Below are 23,933 nucleotides of genomic sequence, written 5' to 3'. Positions count from 1 at the left end.
AAATAGTGTTAAAGTGTTAACTTGTATTCGCAATTATGTTTAGTTTTGAAGTATCTGTTTGTGGTTTGATTAAAATAAGATTCTCAGAGTGCACCTTAACAAATAATGAACATTCTTGAAACTTTATGATTAATTTTGAAATTTGTAATTTCGATTCGCATAAGAGTTTAAGTGTGAAATATTGCATTAACATTATAATGTGAATGTTTATTTACAAAATTTTAGATAAAAATTTTCATTTATTTTATGGATTTTGAATCTTTGATCAAAGAAATAACAAATGGCGGACCCAATTTTAAAGAATCGGAAAGTATTCTCATAGAAATATCGTCGTCTGAGCCTGGAACATTTATAAGTAACTTGCTCGCAATTATAACTCAAACGCAAGATAAAACATTGCAACTATCAGCAACAAACATGTTAACAATACCTGTTAAGCGAAATAATGATCAAGTATTTAATAGATTAGATCCTAAAGTCATTCCAATTCAAAATAGAATGGAAATGAAAAATGTCCTGATACAACTATTAAGTTACCCGACGGATATTGCCAGAGTTGCAAGCGAAGTTCTAGTCTTTTACTTTGAAAATCAATTAGAACTGAACAATCAAATAATTCAAGAATTAATTTCATTACTAACACCAGAAAATGCTGCCAACATAACGATTCATCTATTAAAGACCATATTAAACCTAGCAATGACCGGTTTTCTTGTACCAGCAACAACATATGAGTGTTTAAACCAAATTTTCTCATTTGCAACATCAGTAGAAACTTCAGATGAATTCAAAAAGGTTTTTATATCAATATTCTTACAGTTAATTAGTCGAATGTTGCCTCCTACTGAAATCAATGATTTTCTTTTTGAAATTCTTCAGTGGGTATGGTCATTCACACCACAAGCGCCCAAAGAAGGCTTTGAGTTTGTTAAATATTTCATGACTACTAAGTATCAGCTCGTTACGCAAATCCCAGATTTTCAACAACAAGTTTTTACAGCTATTATGAGCGAAAACAAAGATATGAGTATAGGAGCGATAAACCTTTTATCACAGAGGTTCTATACGCCCATAGACGATAAAATTGAAGCAGTAAATTTCCTTGTTGATAATAATCAGTCTGAAATTATCCAAAGTCTTATAGAAATCATCTCCAATGATGAAAGTCCTGATATTGTCAAGCCAGAAAGCCTCACTGCTGCTGCCAGAATCAGTCTTGCTTCGATGACTTTAAATTCAAGCGACGAAATCAGGGAATTACTGATTTCCACGTCATGCGAATTGATAGAATCCCAACAAATAGGTCAAAGGGATGCCGCGATCATCATTTTTACAAATTTATTAAATGAAAGAGATGAAAAAGTGGCCAGCATCAAGCCATATACTACTCAATTTGTTCTTGCAGCGATCAGTGACCAGACGCCACGTATTATGATCCTTGGTTTCTATTTGTTGCAGAGTTTATCAATGGGATCAAATTTCCAAGTCGACGATCAAATGATTTCTTATGTTGTAAATGCTGTAAATGCTGACATAGAAGACCTAAGTAACGAAGTCATTGAATGCCTCTTCGTTATCCTCTCCAAATGTAGTGAAGAAGCGAAAAACGCAGCAATTGAAGCGGTTTTTCATCACATTTTGGAAATGTCCGATGAAAACGACAAAGCAGAGTATCTCAGGTATTTAGATGCCATGGTACCGAAACTTTCCAAAGAAGTTGCAAGTTTGTCATTACCAACTGCTTTGGAATTGGCTTATAATAGTTTACAAGCACCGACAATTCCAATTTTTGCTTTCCCTGCAATTGGTTTTTGTTCGAGTTTGTTTTCTAAAAGCGAAAACTTGGCTGCGGATAATTACGAGAGCTTCCTTCAAATGGGCATGGTGCTTGTAGAAAACGAGATGCTAACAGACGGAGCATTGGTTTTCACTTCTTTGTTGAAATCAATCAACGACCAAAACATTGTTGATTTTTCTGTCAATTTAATCAAAGAAAAATTGACAAGTGTTTCAAATAGCGAAGAGTTATCTTCAATGCTAAAACTCTGTGTAGCAGCTACTAAGTATATAGATGACCTTGAGTTCTTGGAATCAATCTTAATGACGTCAATTTCCTTCGCAAACAGTTCTGACACTGATGAAAATGTCAAAAGTGAAGTGTTGAATTTAATTTTGACAATTTTCACAGAAAAGTCGAAAGATCTCATTTTCGGACACATTCCACAAGTATTCGAATGTGTCTTCATTGTATGGAAGTATCCAATAAGCATACATCCAACTCTGAACGCGATGGCAAGAGAATGTATTCCATTTTGTAACGAACAATCTCCTGTTGTGCAGAAATTAGTGTTGGGAGTATTGTTCCAGATGGATAATAGAATAATGAAGCAGGAAGAAACAGGTTCTTTCATTGTGGATGTCTGTGAAGCTGTTCATCGTTGTTCGGAAGATCCATTAGCTGATTTAGCTTGCTTATCAGGGAAAGTGGAGTATTTGAAGAAATATATTCAGCCAGAAATCGTTGAAAAGATTTGCTCAATGCTCCCACCACCACCTCAGTAATATTTGATTTATTATTTCATGTATTATATTATTTGTTTGAAATTTTATAAAATTGATATTCTATTGCTTAAATGCTGATTTTTTTTATTCTTTCTGATTCATATTTTTTAATAATGAATATTAAAATTACACGCTATATTTTTGCAGGTTCAATATTCCTCTTTGGTATAGTGTTGTTAATTCTTTCTGTAATATTTGAAAGGCCTAAAGTAGAGAATGATGAAGCACAAACCGTAGAATATCTTGATGATTTTCAATTTAATGCCAAACTTAACAAATGCGTACAAGATGCTCAGAAATCAATATATATAATATGCAAAAATCTAACTGCTTCACCTGAATTAAAGAAAAATCTTGAAGCTGCTATAAAAAGAAACGTTAAATTAAATATTATTGCAGAATACTGTTCACCAATCGATGGGTATACACCGCCCAAACAAGATTTCTCGAAATCTTATGAAAATGGAATTTCTTCAAGTTTAATAATTTTTGATTCAGACAAAGCCCTTATTCCATCAATGGAACTTTCTCACCAAAATAGTCAAACAGCTTTATACTTCGAAAAAGCCCCATCTTTAATCAATGATTTACGTAATTTTTATAATCTTGGAGAATATTATGGGTCGGGAAAGGACAATGATAGAGTTTGGCCGGATAAACTATTAGTACACTACAATTACTATCAACCGCATAAATTTAATTTAGATGGCGGAATAGGAAATTTATCTTTTGCTCAATCAGGCACTAAAATACCACCTGTTCGAGATAGTCACTATCAACCATTCAAAGATGTTATAAATTCAAGTGATGAACAAGAAATTCTTGTAAGTACACAAAGATTTATTCAAAATCAATCTCATACTCCTCATTTTACACTTCAGAACCAGCTTATTAAATGTGCAGCTAGAAATAATAATACAAAAATTAAAATATTAGTTTCTATCCATGATCTTGATATTAATTTTAATCAAACTCTTCGTTGGGTTTCATCAGTCTGTTCAATGAAAAATATTGCTGCAAGAATTACTTCTGAAAAACACATTCCAAGTTATGTTGTTGTTGGTAATCATAGTTTCATATTTAGTTCTTATCCTTTATCGGATATCTTATTTGATAATTCATATGGTTTTACTGTTATAGGAAGAAACTTTTCTAAAATTGCCGACGCGATGAGAAAAGAATTCTATAAAGTCTACGATAAATCCGAGAACTTTACCTGTTGGCTTGATAGAATATGGGATGATATCAAAATTAATCATTCTGATACCTGTTTGTTTTAGTTTTTTGATTGTATGCAAAACCAACTGTTTACTAATATGAATAAAATATTATTCAAGCATTATTAGTTATACGAATCACTTTTTTCGGATATCTAATCGCATGTACTGGATATTTGTGAAGTATTTTGAAAATAACAAAACAGTAGATTGCAAATATTTTAATCAAATTTATAATAATCTGTATAAGAACTTAATCTTTGAGTTTTGAAAAGTTTATTATTGAATTTGGTAGATACAATAAGCGATGATCAATTTAAACCCAATTATAAAAAAAAAATTAGAAAATCATAAAATAAAGGTTTAGATAAGTATCGTAAACCAGTTTAGAAATCGAATAAATAAAATATTTTTATGAATTAATGATTGTTGAAGAAATTTCGAATGTGAGCAAATAAAATATAAAGGATGTTACGGATTTATATGCATAATCATTGGACGTGGAGTAATGTATTGATTAAATATTGCTTTTTCGAATTATTGAATGATTTCGAAACTGTTATTGATGAATTGAAAATTTATATGGAGTATTGTTGCATTTCTGATTAATGAATAAGCTAAATTGACGTATTTTTCAGTATTCTAATAATAAATCTGCTCTTGAATCCATAAATTAACTTATTTTGATTAAGAATTTTAACTTAGAAGAGTGGAAGCATGTTTAACTGAAAAGCAGTATAATACTGCCTTAGATGTGATCAATTCTATCTTCAATTTACCTTTCTATTCGTATATGATTTGCCAAATTACAAATGGCCTTAGAAAATAAGGAAAATTATGATGGATTTCGAATATTAAATAAATTCTACTACAATATTATCTTGTCTCGAGCAATTAGAATCTGCAAAAACGGATTCCTTATTGAAATATTATATCAATAAATTGGGAAAGCGGTTTTTATCCATGAATTGAAAGGTCTATCGTCTTCAACTCATCCGGCCAGATTATAATATCTAGGTAATAACATATTAAACCTAATTTTATGATTTTATGGAATTTCGCATAAAATAGTTTTGAATTTTGATTTCTCCATATTCAAATTTCAACAATAGGTTCAAAAATTTGAATTGTCTTCAAATTACTTGGAAATTTTATGCAAATTTTAAATAGCTATTTATGAAAGGGATAAATTTTGAAAACGATTAAGCCAAACCGAAACCTCTCAATCATTTATCCTCACTTTTTAATATGACTCGCGTCATCTCTAAGGCATTAGTTGAACAAATTTACACACCAGAAGAAGCCATTAAAGGCTGCTTCAAGGCTTTCTCCATTATCTCCCACCAGAAGTTCACAGCTCCAGTTAGAACAACTTTGAAGACAGATCAGCAAGATCTTCTCCTTATGCCATGCGCCGTCCATGAAGAGAAGATGACAGACCTTGCTGTCAAGATCCTCTCTGTTGTTCCAGGCAATAGAGCTCGTGGATTACCACTTATCCCAGGCAAATGCTTAGTTTACGATAACGAAACAGGCAACCTCGATGCCATCATGGACGGATTCATGGTCACATTCAAGCGCACAGGCGCTGTTGCTGGTGCTACAGCTCAGCTCCTTCACCCAGCTCCAGCTCCAAATGTTGTTATCTTCGGCTGCGGCGCTCAGGGCTATGCTGGTCTCGAATCCATCCTCACAGCCCACCCAGAAGTCAAGCAGGTCACATGCTTCGACTTCTACAAGCCAGCTGCTGAATCATACGTTAAGAAGCAGTCCGAAACAGACAAGACACGTACATATATCCTCGGTGAAGATGTCGAGAAGGCTGTTAGAGAGGCAGACATCATCCACTGCGCCACAACATCCAAGGAAGCCCTCTTCAAGGGTGAATGGGTTAAGGAAGGCGCACATATCTCTGCTATTGGCGCCTACAAGCTCGATATGCGTGAACTCCCGAACGAGCTCTTAGCTAGACCAAACGTTCGCGTCTTTATCGACCAATTCGAAGCTATGCGCGAAGAAGCTGGAGATATCATGGATGCTATTAACAATGGCTTCATCAAGGAAGAGCAGCTCATGGAGTTTGGCACTGTTATCAACGGTGACAACGAGGGCCGCCAGAATGAGAAGCAGATTACCATCGCTAAGATGGTTGGTGTCGCCGCTCAGGACACTGTTGCTTCCCAAATCATCTACGAAATCGCTAAGGAAAAGAATCTTGGCGTTGTCGTTGAAATTTAAAGTAATTCGTTTTTAAAATTTGCGAAATACCCTTTTTTTCCTTACCAATATTTCATATCGCATTATAACATTTATTAATATAAAACTCATTTTTGTCCAATACTAAATATAAATGACAACATTTCAAAATAATGAGAGGATCAATGAACAATTACTTATAATTTTTCGATGTGTTTTATTATTGTTTACTCTCGCATAGTAAAAGCAAAACTAATTTAATCGGAAATTCGAAATTCATAAATTTAATGGAGCAAATAATGAACTAATGATGACAAAGAATTTTCTGATAGAATAATAGATGTTTGCAAAAGATTTTGTTTAAATTTAATAAAAAAGATAATAAACAAAAAAAAATAAAGATAAAAATATATAATTTCTTATGAATTGTTCTTCACTTGTTGGTCAAGTAAGTCAGAAACAACTGTTACAGCGTTCAACAACAAGTGATCGCTGTTAATCGAAATATCGTATTGCGTTAAGATGTCAGAGATCAAATTATGCAATTCCAGGCAATGCATCTTAGAGGACTTCTTCTTTTCTTCAAGAATAGAAGGTACCAAGTCCCAAGCTTTCGAATATTTATGAGAATCTCTGTCAAAAATCGCGTTTCTTATTTGGTTGACTTTCTCAAGTAGTTCGTCGTTTCTTAGGTTCGGGATACTTCTGTTTAGACCTTGGAAATACTCGTAAACATACTGTGTTTTGTCATTTTGTAATTTTTGACAAAATTCTCTCAAATCCGAAATATTTCTGACAGATTTCGGTTTGTAATCGTTCTTACTCCAGTCACTGTCATTTTTATAATTGGCCGGACTATCTTGATTGTAAGAATCGTACAAAAACTCTGAAACTCCTGTTTCTGTGACCGGCAAAATGAAATCGCATACGCCGATCATGAAAAGAGCTCCTTTTAAGTTCTTTAGTGCGGCATTCCTCGAATGGAACTTAATGTATGAACAAGGGAAGTCAAATTCTCTGATTTTTTGTCGAGAATAAATAATCTCGATTAATTGGAGGATACAAGTAATATTGAACTGGTCATCCGGTGACTTTTCACTTAGGAATGCGGAATAGAATGCATCAAACCTTCTATCGTTTGGAGATACATTCGCAAGTAATGTTGGGAAAATAAACCAGTATTTCTCGGGTATTATTGCGCCACTGTTTGCTACTGCTTCTCCTACCTTCATTCCGATCTCAACGAAGTCAGGAGTGTCGCAAAGTAACCAAACAGCGCATGTAAGTACTGAAAAGAGATTTCCGTCTGGGTTTAGATGTGTAGAAAGCTCTTCGATGATTGTGCAGTTGTCTGGGCGATTGATAAACGATGCTGCTATTGCTAATGCGTGTTTATGAATCAATCCTTTCAAAACTTCTTGAGCTAAGACGATGGAAGACACGATAATAGGCTTTTCTTTTTTCTGTAATATCAAATAGAGGAACTCTGTGAAGAATTGTTCACCTACAACCTCTAATATCCAAGGAGATGCAACATGTAAGGCATCTAAAAACGCCAAACATGTATGAGCCGTTTGAGCAAGATGTGCGCATGTCAATAATGTCTGTATATCGTGTAATTGTCCTTTAGGAATGCATAATCTTGCCAAAAAAATTGAGAAATCAGTGAAATCTTCCATGTCAAAACCGATATCGAAATTATCTTTATCAAATAATAATTTCATTTGCATTGCGGCAACGTGTAAATGTGAATAAACATTTTTGACATTCATATTATTTGCGATATCTGCAATTGGACCTTTTAATAACCTAAAAGCCTTTTGGCGGATCGGCTTAGGGCATTTCTGAAGGATGAACGCGTTGGCAAGTATATTACTGAGCCAGGCATGTTCGTCGATTTGGTTTTCTGCGGAATATAAATTAGATAAGAAGATATCGAGGAATTCTTCGTCCATTTTGAAGCCTTGGTTCAAGAGCAGGTTCTTTATGATATTTGTGATGTTCAAATCTGAGTCTGTATGTGGGGATGCCCATGAAGAATGAACAAAAATTGAAAAAATTTGGTGTAAAACAAATGGAGGAGTGTCCGGAGCCGAGAAAAGTTGGAAAATGATGGTTTTCAGCTTTTCCTCTGCAACGCATTCGCTAACCATATGGACTCTGGCTGATTGCAAGTAGTTTTTGAGGCTGTCCGACCTGAATATTTCGTTTGGCTTTACAGATACAGGGTCAAAAATGTCATCATTGCTCTCGTTTGATGTCAATTTCGATTTATACAGCTTGAAAAGTCTGAGATCTGCTACAACAATGCTCTGATCTTTCGCATCTTTTGGAAATGGATCTAATTTTCCGCCGAAAGATAAAGTTACGGTCTTCCCTTTGAACTGGATCGGAAGGAAATCTGATTTCTTTGAAAGATCTCTGTCTTTGATCGTATAAATCGTTGGTTTTGGAGAAGAATCGTAAACTACTGTGTAATGCTTCCATCCTGAGCCATAAGAAGCGATGTTTTGGAGGAGAGCGACCCTTGTTCTGTTCTCTGTGTCCTGGAAAACCATCTCCAACTGTTGTTCTATGATTTGAAGATATAATTCACGATTTTCTGAGTCAGAAAACTTAACAATGAGTAGTGGATATTCTATATATTGTAATAATCTGGTGTCTAGTCTCATCCAAAATGAAAGAGAAAAATCATTGAGATCTGAAGCGGAAATTGGGTCTGAAATAGCGATCGTATCACGGTAATTGAGATTAAATATCGGTTCAGGTATGGTATCACTGAATTCCATGAGTCTTAAGAACCTAAGTCTTAAGTCATTCGCTTTTTCTGATGTTGAGTTGGAAATAAACTGAATAAAGTTGGGTAGAATGCGTGAATTTGGTCCATTCTTGACTATTTCTTCAAAGATGTCCCATGCAGTGTCGTAATTAACGAAATTCAATTTAACACCAAATTCTTTCAAGAAAATTACATTATCATCGCGTGAAAGAACATTGGAAATGAACATTTCAACACTGCTCTGTCCGAAATTCCTTCCATTTGAAGGGGATTCCAAAATTGCAGATTTTAATATTTCAATAATCTTCGGGAAAATCTCGTTTTCGCCAAAAGCGATGAACAATATATGCAAGAACTGCGGACATTTGATCATGGTCATTGAAAGTGGAATAGGAGCGCAAGTAGACTTATTAATCAAGGTAAAGAAAGGATTTAGATCGGTGAAAGAGAGTTGGTTGACCACCTTGGCAATAGTCATTTCATCATCATTTGAAAAAGTGACCTTATCTTGGACAAATGAAATTTGAGCCATAAATGAAAAGAAATCATAGAACATTTCTACGGTACATTTGCGTTCTAATATTTTAATGAACTTGCTGATGATGTCTGATGTCATTAATTTCACGAAATCAACACTTATCTCAATTATTTTGAAGATTTGGTTGAAAATCAAGACACCAATCTCTGTGTACTTGGGTGTATTGTTATTTAAGATGGATTCAAGTGATGATTTGAGGGCAGGAATGACTTTTTCCATTGCATAAGGAGATAATTGGGAAAATGTTGAATGTATTTTATTATTGAATATGTATTGGTAGTCTTCATTGAATACAAATGAGAAGTAGAAGCACGGCGTTGTGTTAATTATTCCTTTTAACTCATTTGGAGATAATAATAAAAAGAATTTCTCACAATTTTGAGGTGTATTTGTTGCTTCGTTGATGAAAATGAGGATTCCGTTGAGAGCATCTAGGATTTCCTGTTCATTATTCTTTATTGAATTTTGTAACGATAAAATAACTTCGAAAGCGGAATAAACGGTTTCTTTTGTAATGTAATTATGTAGTTGGTTGATCGGACAAAGCATCATGACTCTGGAAAGAATTTCTGCGTACAAAAACGGTTTATCCTTCAAAGAATAGATGAAAGAACAAACCTGATTGGAACTAGCCCTCATCATGAGTGTCAGAACCTCGACTCTAAACCAAGACAAGATATCATTGACTTGGGAAGTAAATATCGTAATGAATTTGTTAAATATTGTATCATTGAAGACTGATTTTGTGACTTGAAGTAATGCGTCGGGTTTTTGATTAAGAATATAAATAAATAATGAAAATCTTGGATAAAATACAGGAACCATCTTTTCTGTGGCTTTCTGACCAAGTCTAATGAAGAATTCATCAATAACTGACCTATCTGTGCCGTTCAAATTTAAAATTAAAAGGTCAATAATATGAATAAATTCTCTATCCTTAGAAAATGGGAAGTATTCTTGGTAATCCGTTAAATTTGGTAGTTTGTAAAGTCCGTTCGAGAAGTAATTTGTCTTTTGAGGAATAATTTCATAAGATGGTGTTTTTAGAGGTAATGGTTCGATATTTATTGTTGGATGGAGTTGTGGAGATATTTCCTGGATACCACTGTTCGCTGCTCTGTTAAGAAGTGCATCAATAATCGTATTTATGCAAATGGTAATTGTTGATGCTGAAATTTGTTTAACTAAAGACCAGAAGATATCAAGAGGAACACTATTTAATGTCTTTAGTTCTGGTGCAACGATATTCATTAACTCTGTAAGATTTTGCACCCTTAAAATTGGAGAATTTTCTTTAATTAGGGTCAAAACTTCTGGTAAATACTTTGAAACTTGTGGGCGTATGAAATTTAAGATAATATCGATGCTTTCTCCAGTTAATGCAAGATTATATCGAATATGACTCCAAAATAATTTTGCAACTTCAGGAGACCATTCGTATGATGTATTTTTCTGAATGTTCAAGCACATAAGTGTAAAAAGGTATGCAATATCTTGCATATAATCTTTGTACCTGAGTGCTTGATCTAAACATTCAAGAGCTTTTTGAAACATCGACTCAGTTATGCAATTTGGATCTTGTATTCCGAAGCAGAGGATTTGGAATAGAAACTGTATCATTAAATCTTGCTTTGGTCGCATTTTTGCGGAGACCGATTCAAAATCGGAAAATACTGAGGGATTATAAGTAATGTTAAAGCCATATTCTTTCAATACAGCTTGAACAGGTCTCCCTCCAATAATTTGTGATGTTAATGCGATAATTTTTGGTTTGTCGAGAACTGGATACGATTGAAGTATCCCAAGCTCTTTAGGATCCTTCACAGTCTTCTCTAATTTCATCTTATCATAAAGAAGATGATATATAGGATGGTTTTGGGGATCCTTCTTCAAATTCATTGTTTTTTATTTTACATTGAATCCCATGGGCGATGTCAAATTCAGCATCTAGATAATGGATAAGGAGTCTAGTTAAAAACATTTGTTAAAATTTCAAAATCTTGAAGATTTGACATTTTGATGCTCAATTTTTCTCCATTTTTTGATTTTCATGCTTAGATGTCTGAATACTTTTGATCCAAGGATCTTTTTATTTCCAAAAAAATTCAGCTGGATATTTTTTATCCTGAAAACATCTGGAAAATTTTTTCATTTTTCAAATTTTGAATTTTTTTTGGAATTTTTCTTCTAATATTATTAAAATCTAAAACGATAAAAATCTTATATTTTAGGAGTTAAAAGATAGTCAATTATTATTTTTCCATTTTGATAATAATTAAGAAAATATTTTTTGAAATACAAAGAGCTTCAGATATTTTACAACTCTTTTCTTCCTAGCATCTGGAGTTTAAATAAATTATCCTTAGTGGTCTATAGCATGTTGATTTAATTCTTCAAATCTAATTTGCAATTTGAGTTTGCAATCATTCTGAATAGAAAAATACAAGCAGAATGCAATATACTATACAAGAATAGATCGTACATCATCTCTGATGTAAGAGATGAAAGTTGTTTATAATAACGGAGAAAATTTCCAAACGTGCGATGGGGTGCGCAAATTCATCTGCTGTTATGGGGCCAAGCCTCAATGAAAACCCCATTTGCGTTACCCTCTTAGGACTGTCTGGGGTTGGAAAAACTTCTTTAATTGAATATGTAGCTGGAGTTTATAATCCAGATGATCCGCCTATACATACAAACGGTATCGTTTTAACAGATATAATCATTGGACAGCTTAAGTATAGATTCTATGATGTTAGTGGGTTTCCTTCACATACAAGTGAATGGAATAAATGTATTGGAGACAGCGACTGCGTTATTTATGTAGTAGATCCAACCGGAATTGACGCAGGTTTAGCATTTACACAAGATACGATCAATCGTACTCGAGACAATGTTGTTTCTCGAAAATTACCTGTTTATATATTACTAAATAAAGCACCTCCAGAAACATCTCTTGAAAACATTTATTCAGTGATGGAAAAATACTTTTATAACGTCCCACACGAGTTTGGAAGGATTCATAGACTTAATAATGATGTTCTTAAGATTTTTGAATGGATTCAAACACAAGTCCAAAAGAAAACATAATTTATGATCATTACATATCAATGTTATTATATTATCATCTCCATTTTTTGTTTGTTAATTAAAAATGTTAAAATACATGTAGTTTTTTGCGATATACATATCAAGCGTCATTCAACCTTAAGTTGCTAGCTATTTTTTAGACTTTAATATATACTTATCGTCTGTACATTGCTTATTGTATATATCTTATTGCATCATAATCTTGTACTTTTGCACCGAGTGAAGTATTTCCTAGCGATAAAGACACTGAATATGGAGATAAGTAATACATTATGGATCAATTAATATTTAATCGATACGAGCGATAAAATTTTTGATCACACCAACAAAACTAATACTATTTAGATTTATTTGAGGAATTCTATGAATAAAAATTGGAGTTTCTGAGATTTGACAACAATAAAAACAAAACAAATATTTATTAGTAAAAAAATATAAATAGGCTAATTGGAATTGTAATTTCCTATCCATATGCACAAATTAATAACCTTCTCACCACAATGCCGATAGAATTTTTCTTCAACATGATGGAGCAATCTTATTTCATCAAAATCGATTTGCCTGATATCAATATTTTTTGCGAGTGCTTCTTCTGTGGTTAGCTCAGCAAAGCCGTGTGTGGGAAAATTGCCTTGTTTATGGAATAAAGAATTATTTGCGACTCGAGTACCAATTAAACATGAAAATGGGGTTTTATATATCTTGAGAATCTTATTTGTCTGCCAAGTTGCACCTACAAGATGCAACAAATTAGGATATTTTTCTGTTAAAAGGAGTGCGTTATAAAGTTTGAAGGTAAATCTATAAGGTGATGAATTTCGTTTATGAAAGTATACATCTACCATTTGCTGAAATGTAATAGTTTCGTAGCGTCTCCAAAAATCATGAGGAATCAAACCAATTTGAGAAGGATATATTAACATTTGGGTTTCAAAACCGTTAATTTGGGGTTGAGGAGGCTCAAATTGCTGAGTTTGCACAGGTATTTGCTGTACAGGTAAATTAAATTGAATTGGGACTGTCTGATTTTTAGAACCTTGATATACTTTTGTTTGTCCATCCTGGGCATAATCTGGTGGCGGGGTTGAGTAAACATGTGGGTGAAACATACTAATTGGTTGCATAACTGGGATACGCTGTGCAACGGGAAATGGATATCCAGAAGTTGAATTTTGGGTATCACGTTGAAATTGGAAATAAGGAACTTGATTAGTATTTCCAGCAGACATATTAAACTTTTTTTTGATGAAAGCTCTCAAATATTTCTTTGTGAAGATAATAACCGTCATAAATTGAGAGTATTTGTTTACTTTATTGAGGTCGCGTAAAAATTTAAAAAGAATATGAATAATAAGATGTAAGGACATGAATAAAAATGGCAAAAAATCAAATACATAATAGAAAATATACAGAAATTTTACGGGTGCAATAATTTAATCAATTGATATTATTATCCTGAGATAATATAGTATATGAAGAAAAGTTAAAATAAAATCAAATTTGATTTTTGTTTTAATTTGAAGAAATATTGAAATAAAAACATCAGGAGTTCAATTTAGCGCAAATCATTGTAAATATTGATATTTTATAAGTATGAATTGTGAAATCGAGATTGAATGAATCCAAAGAAGAAAATTAAATTTTAAAATCGGGATAATTGAAATTTTGGTGTAAATTATATCTGGATTTGAATTGGTAATTGATATTTAATAGATTCTTATTAGCTTTTTAAATCCAAATATAAAAAATAAATTTAAAGTTAAAAATTGAAAATAGGATGAATACGTATCAATTCTGATATTAATCGGATCGATAAATGATTAATATGTATGAGTGAAGTGATAAATTAGTTAGTTGCCTTTAATATTAATAAATTTATATTGAATAGTTGCTAAAAAATAAATATAACACCTTTCTATGATATATATAAGGCCTAGCTGGTATCATTTTGACAGAGTAATAAATATTCAAGTTTGCTGGATATAATTTTCATACACCTAAACGTGCTTTGCACTTTTCTTTAGGAAAATTAAATCATCTCAGAATTTGAAAAAAGGTTAGAAATCGGAGAAAATTAGTTATTGCATACAAACATTTAATTAATCGCAAATTTAGCTCAAATATTTTTGTGAGACGGAAAATTGAATATTTCCACATTAATAAATATATTTTATTTATAAAACAATACATTTATATATTAGCTAATAATTAAGATTACACTTTGTCACTTTTAAACATCGTTATTTATTTGTTAAGGGTGCACCCGTATGTACGTTTATTTGAGAGGAGGAGGATTACCCTCTCAATTTTGAGGGATTCGTTAGTTTATTTTCTCGATGAATATGCAATAAAATTTGATTTTTACCTTATCAATATACTTCATATAATATACACATGTTCATGTAAAAACTTTTTTCCAAAATCTTCAGGAATTAAGGGATTTTTGAATTTTAAGAATTTTTTCGAAAAAAAAATATTTTCAGAACAGCCTTAACGGCTAAGATTTAGGAACAATGTTAAGTATCAAAAAGAAAGGAGGTCTGATATAGACAACATATATCGTTGAAGGTTGAAAAAATCTCTAATATTTGAGCCCAAAATTTCAAATTTTAATTTTTTGAAAAAAGAGGCCACCCGTATGTACGTTTATTTGCGAGGAGGAGGATTATATTTTTGAAAGGGTGAAACATTATGAATATGTTAATTATATAATAATATGTATTATTATAAAAAAGAAAAAATAAAGCACGTTAAAATTTTTCTTTCTTGATTTTTTACAAAATCTACTTAGAATTATGCAAAATATGACTAAATAATTATAAATTTCAAGTTAAATTTTAATTTTGATAAATAATTTAAATTTCAAAATATCAAGTTCAGTTCGACTATGTATGTAGTAATTCCTCAATAAAGTGCCAAAACCCTATTAAAATATATGAACATTTTCAACATTTTAATGTTTTTATTTAAAAATTTGTTGGAATATGAGCTTCAAACAATTATTATGTAAATAAAAATAATTAAATATATGTATTTATTCGTATTACAACCGTAGTAAGTCGATTCTTCCTTTCTTCTACTGAGGTTTGAATTTGATTTCGAATTGTAAAGAGATTCAAAGGGAAAATACTAGCGGATAAAAACTACCTCCATGAAAGGGTCATAATGGAGTCAAGTTGTATTTTTTGATATGTTTTGCTTTTCGAGCCTAAATAGGTAGCCAAGATAATGCCTAAAAATAAGGTTCTAAATTCTGAAGTTTACATGATCCTCTCGTGTGCACCCTTAAGCAAACATTAAATTAATTTGATATTAACTTAATATGTTATTACTCGACCATTTAGTTTAACGACGTTTGTCAGAAAAAACAAATGACTTTTGTTAATGAACGAAAACATTAATTCAATGATAAAATACATGTGATTATAGTTAAGCATATCATTCTGAACGATTATCAAAAAGTTCTTTACTCCTCTGAAAAATTAGACTAAAAACCAAAATATATCTTTGATACTAAATAGCATATATACACCTATTCAAAACAACAATTTATTTTGTATCACTATTCAAAACTCAAATAAACATCTCAAAAATATGCTATTCAAAAAATATCCTATCAATCTTCTCAAAATATTATTTCGAATACTGTTCGACTAAATATTTTTACGACCTTTTTTAAATTCAATTCAATAGCATGCATTTTATCCAACTCAACTTTTTTCGAATGATTTTCTTATCATTTTCTGTTTACGCTTTTTACAGCATATTTTTATTAAGCATCTTATTTTCTATTAATATACTCACGTCGATAATCGATAAGATGTTATTTGAAAAATGGCAATTTTCTCTACAGATTTCCAAGTTTAATTTAAATCATATTCTACTATTTATCATTACATTTCCTATTATAAAACTTGAATTTCGTTGAATTTTTTCAAAATTCGGAAATTCATAAACTTGTTCAAATGGTTTCATTTATGATTCTAGCTTCTATATCATTAAGTCTTCCTTCACACCTCAATTGGAATCTTCAACTTCTGATTTTGATTTCTGTTGCTTTTATTGTTAACATTAAAGACTTTTCTTATATTTTTAACTTTTTAGTCTTACACTAATTCTGTTACATACATACATAAATTCCCAATCGAATAAATTACCAATAATCTGGTTTCCGATTCGTCCTGTTCTAAACTGAGTTGAAATATTAAGATTCAGTGTCCAACTAAAACATTTTCTATTCTTATCAATCAATTCCATGAGCGATTTTTTCTTCGAATTGATTGATTTTTAACAGACATTAAACAAACATATCTGACATTTGGTATCTTTCTTGCCACTGTTTTTTTTATTCTTCGCATAATATTATTTTCACAACATTCAAAAACTGTTGGCAATACCATTTTATTTGGCAAAACTCGGAAGATCTTATGATAATAACTATCTTTTCCCTTACTGTAAAAGATCTACTGTCATAAGTAATATTGAAGAATATCAAATTGTTTTTTAAATACTTTGACAGTATCATTCATTAAATTATTGGAACTGAACTCTACTTCGTTTAAAGAAAGTAGAAATTCATCAAAGTTTCATGGAGGAGGAAACTCAGGATGATTTCAAAATACAAAAAAGAACTGAATAAACGCAACATTGATGCATACATTTCAATTGTAAATGAGGTTGATATAGAAAATAAGTCTATTGATGAAAATTATTTATCTGATCTAAATACTTGTCTTGAAATGTCAAAAGGAAATGATGAATCAGAAATAACAGATGCAATATGCTGGATCAATAAGATGTTTTCACATATATTCACAGAATGTCCAATTGAATTAATCTTGGCCTGATTGATTTTTGTAAATCAGAGCATGAAACATTAAAGAGTGAATCATTCGACCTGTTAATAAGATTTTTGCATTCTAAGCGATGTGAAGAAATAATTGAACCTTTACTAAATTACAGGATCATAGATATGATAATCCCATATTTTTGAAAACATTGAAAACACACACCATATCAATAACAACTCAAAAGCACGCATTCTTGAAGATTTACTTGATTCGATGTTAGAATATGATTAATTAATATATTATTTATATATACATGATAATATTTATTCATCAATACTTCAATATTTGATTGTTGTTCAAACGAACTAAAAAACAAAATTTCTTTCCAAAAATAAAACACTCTTTTTTCCATTTCCATTTCTAGACAGATTATAGTCAGATAAACTAAATTGTAGGATGAATCTCTGATCTTTAAACTCAATGAAAAAAATTGAATCCTAAATTTTCTAAGAAATGTAAAATCGAAGGAAGTAAGGATGCAATACAACAGAAAACAGTTACAAAAACCCACTTAATGGTCTGTGAAAAACAAAATAATATTTTCATTTGGGTTTTTCTTGTAATTGCGTATGCTTCCCAGCAATTTTTTGTATCTTTGCTCTTAGTGTAGATAAATTTTCTTTTTCGGTTGGATTGATCCAGAGTTCAATCAATGAATTTTCTCTTGTGGAGATAAAAGCGATGCAAACAACAGATTTGAAATTATGCAGCTGATTTGACATTATGCCAAGTGCAATATGATAAAATCTCGCTTCAAATTCTAGACTTTCCGGACTTGAATCACATAAACATTGTGAATTAACGATAAATTTCGAATACAGTGGCTTTTGATTGCTTGTGTCAAATGGTATCATACCTTCCCTAAGAATTAAATAAGTTCCGCGTCCTTGTATTGAAGATGGTTGTTCTAGGGAAGTCATAAGTTCCCAAAAACCTTCGTAGTCAAGAACAGTTCCAATTTCTTTCATAGATAACGAAACTTGTGTTGCTTTTAATGATTCTTCATCAAAATCTTCTTCTTCAGCTGATTCAAATGGAACAGATGGATGTTTAATAGGAGGAACGCTACTCCAAATCGTCCAGCCCGACTCAAAATCAGAGCCATGTGGATTAATCGATTTCTTTTTTTTCGTCATTTGACAAATTTACGATTTACATTTTTCAGATTCTTTTATACTTTTGAGCAAAATATTGAAGTTAAAGAAATAAATAAAACACATTTTGAGGTCATCCAGATGTGATCGTGTTGAAGCTTTTTACTATTTCCGCCAAATATTAAAGATTTTTAATCAATTTTCTAATAATCTAAAGCCCTTGGATTGCAATAAGCTTGCAAAACGTGTATAATGCATAGTTTTGAATTGAAATTAATAATGCCATATATTAGTTGTTTTGAATTGAAATTAATATTGTTATAAATGAGTTTTTTTCCGCTGTCAAGAACGTAAACGTTATTTATTTCAATTACCAATATAACACTCAAGATAGACATCATGAAAAAATGTTTTTTTTTATAAATCAATTTCTTTATATATACTAACAAAAATACACATACAAAATTATATTAAATAGGAATAGAATTAGCTACACATGATCTTGTAGCATCACTTAGTACTTCAGCAAAGCCTTTAGAGAGAGCATCTTTGACATTCTCAAAATTATTTGTTTGTTTTGAAAATCCAAAAATGTTGTGACCAACTTCTTCTGTTGATTTCTTCACACAGCTCAATGTTGCATCCGAAAGGACATCATTAAATCCTTTAGTCAACATCTCAGTAACGGAATGGAACTTGTCTTTCTCTTGAGTTATGAAGCTTTGAACAGATAATTTCGTTGCAACAGAAACGGAGTCTTTTATTGATTGGTAAAGACCAACAAAGAACTCTGGAGGCAGTTCAAGAACTTCTATCTCAGAATAGTAATAAGATTCTGAACTCTTCTTTGCACTGTTTTCACTGATTTGTTCCATTGTCCCCGTTGTATCATTTGAAACAATTTTTATTTGTTTCATTTTTTCGGAAGATGAAACATCATATTTTACTGGTTGTTCTGATGTCGAAGTTGATGATTGAACATCTAAAGAGGCAGTATCTTTGCTTAGGAATGACGTTGAAATCTTGATGGCCGATGAAACTGAGTCTGAAATGACTTTTTCAAAATCAAAATCAGAAATCTTGACAAAAATTTCTTCTTTCGGTTTCATTGTTATATGTGAAGGATCAATTCTTATTTTTGAACAATTTTCAACAGCATTTGAAACAGCATCTTTCAAAACATTTTCGAAATCAAAATCAAATTTGAAATCTTCTTTTTCTTCTTGAGTTAATGTTGTGGATTTTGTTGAAATTGATGCTGGAATATCTAAAAAGTTTACACTGTTTATTTCCAGACTCAATTTTGTCTCATCTTCCTTTTCAACCATGTTTTCTTCTGATTTAGGAGATTCCAATTCATTTTTAGGTGAATCAAGTTCGTTATTCAGTGTAATTGATCTTGATTTCGGTTGAGATATTTCTAATTTTGGAGAATCAGCTTTTGGAGTTGTGAAATCAACTTTCGGAGAAGGAAGGGGAGATTGGGGAACAACCTCAATGCTTTGTGTTGAAGAATCAGAAGATTCTGGTTTCTTCAATGAATCAGAAGTTAATGGAGATAAATCAAAGTTGGCCAATACCTCTTCCATGCTTTTAGTAATTGCTTGGAATGTTAAATTGGTCATAGGAGAGTTGATTGCTTCATTAATTAATGCAAATAATGTTGCAGTTAAGGACATATCAAGTTCATCTATCTCTGAATTAGCTGCTGTAATACTTTCATCAATAGTAAACATGAATTTGTCATTACTGTCTGTTTTTGTTTCTTCTAAAGTTGGCAATTCAATTGGTTCTAAATTCGGCCTGAATGGGGCCATATCTGCTGCGGAAAATATCAAAGGAATCTCTGTAAACTTATTTTCTGCCTTCTTTTCGAGCTCAATTGTAGGAATCGAAGAATTATTTGGAGATTTAATGTCTTCAAAAGCAAATGGTGAATCGTCGGATTCTTCCTCACTTAGTTCGGCCAAAACTTCAGTCTTAGTTTGTGGTTCATCCAAAGTAATGTCAATTGTGAAATCTCTATGGCTTAATCCTTGATTTTCAGGCATATTTTCACTGCTTGATGTAGGGGTAATGGACAGTTCTCGAGTTTTGACTTCTTTTTGAATATTATTTTCATATGATTTAGATTCCTTTTGATTTTCTTCCAAATCAGTTGTTTCTTTACTTGTATCATCACCTTTGCTCGACAAACTTTCTGAAATTGAGTTCAAATCCAACAAATTTTGATTTTGATTTTCATTATCGGTTGAATCTTGGTTTTTATCAGAATTATTTGGAGTCAAGATATTATCTTTATCAACAGAATCGTTTTGTACCTGGTTTTGAGTTTCTTCTTCGAGATTGAATCCAGAATTTTCAGAATCAATAGAATTCTGATCTTCTTCTTCGAAATTTTCATTGAAAGGAATATAAAATGAACTTACAGCATCTTCAATAACCTTATTAATACAATCCGGAATAAGATTATCCAAATCCTTTGAAATCTGCTTTGTATCAAATTCAAATTTACTTGGAACTTTGAAAGAACTGACATCTTTGATATCCAAAATAGGAGATTCACTCTCAAAGATGATATCAGTGTTAATTGGCGAAAATTGGAATAAACTTTCAGATTCAGGTGCCGGAAACTCTCTCGGAATTAAGATTGAGCTTTCAGATTCATGTGCTTCAGTTTCTCCAAATTCAGAATGAGAAATGGCTTGAAAGAAACCATCCATTAAATCAGAAGATTCCGAAATTTCAGGTTCATTTATCTGCGAAAATTTCGTTTGCATAGTAATATCAAATGCCTGAATAGTCTTGGAGTAAATCAGACCAACTTCGACTGGAATTGCAGAAGTTAATTTGTCGTAACATTCTCTTGGGACATCGAAGAATATTGGCATGAATTTGGCTTCAGGATCTGTAATACTGAGATACTCAAATGGCATTAATTGAAGGTATTGCTTCGCTGATTGCAAATTTCTGTAAGAAACAACGTCGTTTACAGAATCCATCGAGATATTGGGCATAAATTGTGGCATTCTGAAATCAAGTAAGTCAGAAAAATCTGTTTTCAAGTCAAATTCAAGTGAAGGAATTTCAATTTTCAAAATTTGAGAGGTTTTACGGTAGACCACCCAGGAATAAAAGAATTTTCTGATGTGTTCGTATTCATCATTTTTCTTTTGGCTAAACATTCTGAAAGCTTTTTGAATCGTTTTTGCACTAGAAACAGCAGATTTTTCCATGTGAACAGCAACGAATGATTCAAAAGTCTGCCTGGTGATGTTGCTATAAAGCTTGTTCGCTTTTGCATTGAAATTCCAAATTCTGAATTTTTTAAGAAGAAATTTCTGAGATCTAAGCGAATCTAGCTTTTGTTTACTTTCTTTTAGACTATTTATTACTAATTTATGCAAAATCTTATCAATAAGATCAAAAATGCGTAAAGAAGAAGAATATTTTTCATAAGCTAATTCCAAATCAGAAATTAATGAATTATAAAGAATTCTTGATGAGAAATCAAGCCATTTGTCTTTCATTTCAGCTTTGTAAACATACAAATCATGTTCATCATAAATTTTTTGTAATTTCAACTGTGTCATGAAATAATTCCAGTTATAGCTTGCTGTAAGATGTCTATTTTCTCGGTTTAATGCGTCAATATATGATCTATGAAGTAATTCATCGCAAAAATAAAACCAATTTTGTTTCGAATCAACATATCTTTGCATAATTGTTAAACTCGCATCATATTCGTTATTTAAAAGAAAATCAGAGAATTTAACCCAATTATTTCGCAATTTTTCTTTCCTTATTTTGGATTCTTGTATTAATTGCTTCCAAGCATTAAAACATTCAATAAACATATTCATTTCTGCCTTTTCTTGTATTGCTGACATGAAATTCGCCAAAGTAATGATTCTTGTATATTTTTTATAGAAATTTAACCATAAAAATGGAGTTGCTGACCTATATACTTCGTATATTTGCTGCTTCTTTAGATTGATATTGACATTATGATATATTTGACGCCATTTTAGATGATTTTTCCATTTTCTCATTGCGATTTTCTTTGGACAATTATAAAATTGTATATATTTTTGTGATAGGCTTAATATATCGTGCGCTGCTTTGATGAATTTTTTGTGTTTTTTGTATTTCAAAAATTGTTTCCATTTATCTCTGAAATACTCCTTTGATAGAGCTTGATTTACTTGGCTACTTAATTTCTTTACTTCTGAAATGGTATTTTTGGGCCTATTCATATAGAAGAAAGAAAAGTTGCCGTTTTGAAATTAAAAATAAAATTATCAAACATAATTTTTTATTTTGATTTTTGTTCGGCATTAAAAGCAAAAATAATCATATACATGAGAATTACACTTTCCCGACATTTTTGGGTCGCTTCGCGCCCCTGACAAAATACCGGACTCTCTCAGACTCATTTTCCTATATATGTTGTATGATAAATATACTGCATGAGATTGTTTGAAAAGAGGATATTATAGCTTATGGAAACTTGCGTACTAAATGCTACTGTTAAGATTTCAAAGGCACAGCTTGGTTTTAAATAAAAAAAGGCCGTAACAGGGATATTTTTTATTGGAATATTTCACGCTGATTTTGATAGTTGCTGGTGCACCAGTTTTTAAATCCATAAGTTTTTCAAAATTTAATTTCCTGTAGATGTATAATGTTGATCTATGAAATCATAGTATATATTTTTTCTGCTAAAAGGCTAACTATTTACTATATACTTCAATTATCTAACAAATATTTGAAGAATTTTGCATCCATTTCTAAGTATTATGTTTTAGCTTTTCAATATAAGATAAGGAAATATATGTAAATTATATAAACAGTTAAATTAATTAATTAATCATTTTGAAGTTTCAAATTCAATTTGATTTAATTTATCATTTTTTTTAGTTCTAAATTGGTATCTTTGCCTATGCAAGTTAAAAACACCATTTTGTCGTATAAAAGCCAGACACAAATTATTCAGTGGAATTACAAACAAATTGAGAAGTTTACGAAAGCTCTGGCCTTTCGTTTTCGATGTCTACAGTCCAGACCGAACGTGCCTTCCAGAAGCAGCCACAGCTCTTCCTCGCCTCCAAGAAGCATGCCAATGCTGAGAAGAAGCAGCGTTATGTTAAGTCCATCGGCCTCAAGATCGAAACACCAAAGACAGCTGAGGAGCGTGAATACATCGATGCCAAGTGCCCATTCACAGGTACAGTCTCCATCCGTGGCCGTGTCCTTCGTGGTGTTGTCGTTTCTACAAAGATGCGCCGCACAATCATCATCCGCCGCGACTACCTTCAATGGATCCGCAAGTACAAGCGTTTCGAGAAGCGCCACACAAAGATCCCAGCTCACATTTCCCCAGCTTTCCTCGTCAAGGAAGGCGATCTTGTTACAGTCGCTGAATGCCGCCCACTTTCCAAGACAGTCCACTTCAACGTTATCCACGTTAAGCCAGCTGCTGTCGGTGCTGATAAGAGACAATTCCGTGTCTTCTAAAAAGCTCCTCTAAATTTTAGAGATTTTTATTCAATAATTTTACTTTGATTTTTTTAAAAGCCACATCTAGCTTTCTCATGTTTTCACTGC

The 23,933-nt window shown here is 31.8% G+C and overlaps 10 protein-coding genes across 10 annotated transcripts, besides 1 other annotated feature; 5 read left to right on the top strand and 5 right to left on the bottom strand.

Annotated features, from left to right (window-relative positions):
• Window positions 1-246: 246 nt before the first annotated feature.
• TVAGG3_0913850 (armadillo (ARM) repeat-containing protein family) lies at window positions 247-2,562 on the top strand (the record flags this gene model as incomplete). Its single annotated transcript, XM_001319607.1, has 1 exon — window positions 247-2,562. The coding sequence occupies one exon, from the start codon at window positions 247-249 to the stop codon at window positions 2,560-2,562; it is 2,316 nt and encodes a 771-aa protein (XP_001319642.1).
• A 113-nt stretch (window positions 2,563-2,675) lies between these two features.
• On the top strand, window positions 2,676-3,842 carry TVAGG3_0913840 (transcriptional regulator TrmB middle phospholipase D-like domain-containing protein; the record flags this gene model as incomplete). Its single annotated transcript, XM_001319606.1, has 1 exon — window positions 2,676-3,842. One exon carries the CDS (start codon window positions 2,676-2,678, stop codon window positions 3,840-3,842), a length of 1,167 nt encoding a protein of 388 aa, XP_001319641.1.
• Window positions 3,843-5,027: 1,185 nt separating this feature from the next.
• TVAGG3_0913830 (thiomorpholine-carboxylate dehydrogenase protein) lies at window positions 5,028-6,035 on the top strand (the record flags this gene model as incomplete). The annotated part of the gene is made up of 1 exon (XM_001319605.2): window positions 5,028-6,017. The coding sequence occupies one exon, from the start codon at window positions 5,028-5,030 to the stop codon at window positions 6,015-6,017; it is 990 nt and encodes a 329-aa protein (XP_001319640.1).
• Window positions 6,036-6,147: 112 nt separating this feature from the next.
• TVAGG3_0913820 (uncharacterized protein) lies at window positions 6,148-11,241 on the bottom strand (the record flags this gene model as incomplete). The annotated part of the gene is made up of 1 exon (XM_001319604.1): window positions 6,395-11,191. One exon carries the CDS (start codon window positions 11,189-11,191, stop codon window positions 6,395-6,397), a length of 4,797 nt encoding a protein of 1,598 aa, XP_001319639.1.
• A 595-nt stretch (window positions 11,242-11,836) lies between these two features.
• On the top strand, window positions 11,837-12,382 carry TVAGG3_0913810 (ADP-ribosylation factor-like protein 8 family; the record flags this gene model as incomplete). The annotated part of the gene is made up of 1 exon (XM_001319603.1): window positions 11,837-12,382. One exon carries the CDS (start codon window positions 11,837-11,839, stop codon window positions 12,380-12,382), a length of 546 nt encoding a protein of 181 aa, XP_001319638.1.
• A 45-nt stretch (window positions 12,383-12,427) lies between these two features.
• On the bottom strand, window positions 12,428-13,622 carry TVAGG3_0913800 (transcription-initiator DNA-binding domain ibd family; the record flags this gene model as incomplete). Its single annotated transcript, XM_001319602.1, has 1 exon — window positions 12,826-13,611. One exon carries the CDS (start codon window positions 13,609-13,611, stop codon window positions 12,826-12,828), a length of 786 nt encoding a protein of 261 aa, XP_001319637.1.
• Window positions 13,623-14,637: 1,015 nt separating this feature from the next.
• Window positions 14,638-15,667: a mobile genetic element.
• A 1,836-nt stretch (window positions 15,668-17,503) lies between these two features.
• Window positions 17,504-18,389, bottom strand: TVAGG3_0913780 (RNA Cap, translation initiation factor Eif4e domain-containing protein; the record flags this gene model as incomplete). Its single annotated transcript, XM_001319601.1, has 1 exon — window positions 17,775-18,368. The coding sequence occupies one exon, from the start codon at window positions 18,366-18,368 to the stop codon at window positions 17,775-17,777; it is 594 nt and encodes a 197-aa protein (XP_001319636.1).
• A 407-nt stretch (window positions 18,390-18,796) lies between these two features.
• TVAGG3_0913770 (uncharacterized protein) lies at window positions 18,797-19,243 on the bottom strand (the record flags this gene model as incomplete). Its single annotated transcript, XM_001319600.1, has 1 exon — window positions 18,797-19,243. One exon carries the CDS (start codon window positions 19,241-19,243, stop codon window positions 18,797-18,799), a length of 447 nt encoding a protein of 148 aa, XP_001319635.1.
• A 346-nt stretch (window positions 19,244-19,589) lies between these two features.
• TVAGG3_0913760 (uncharacterized protein) lies at window positions 19,590-22,048 on the bottom strand (the record flags this gene model as incomplete). The annotated part of the gene is made up of 1 exon (XM_001319599.2): window positions 19,590-22,048. A coding segment is annotated over one exon (2,459 nt), but the record flags the coding sequence as incomplete, so codon positions are not given.
• A 1,284-nt stretch (window positions 22,049-23,332) lies between these two features.
• TVAGG3_0913750 (Chain L Uncharacterized rRNA-Binding Protein) lies at window positions 23,333-23,898 on the top strand (the record flags this gene model as incomplete). Its single annotated transcript, XM_001319598.2, has 1 exon — window positions 23,376-23,843. The coding sequence occupies one exon, from the start codon at window positions 23,376-23,378 to the stop codon at window positions 23,841-23,843; it is 468 nt and encodes a 155-aa protein (XP_001319633.1).
• Window positions 23,899-23,933: the final 35 nt, after the last annotated feature.

The sequence above is a fragment of the Trichomonas vaginalis genome, chromosome I, assembly GCF_026262505.1.
Source record: "Trichomonas vaginalis G3 chromosome I, whole genome shotgun sequence".
Taxonomy (NCBI): Eukaryota; Parabasalia; order Trichomonadida; family Trichomonadidae; genus Trichomonas; species Trichomonas vaginalis.
Note: the sequence above shows the minus strand (reverse complement) of the source record. Positions and strands in the feature narration are given on the sequence as shown.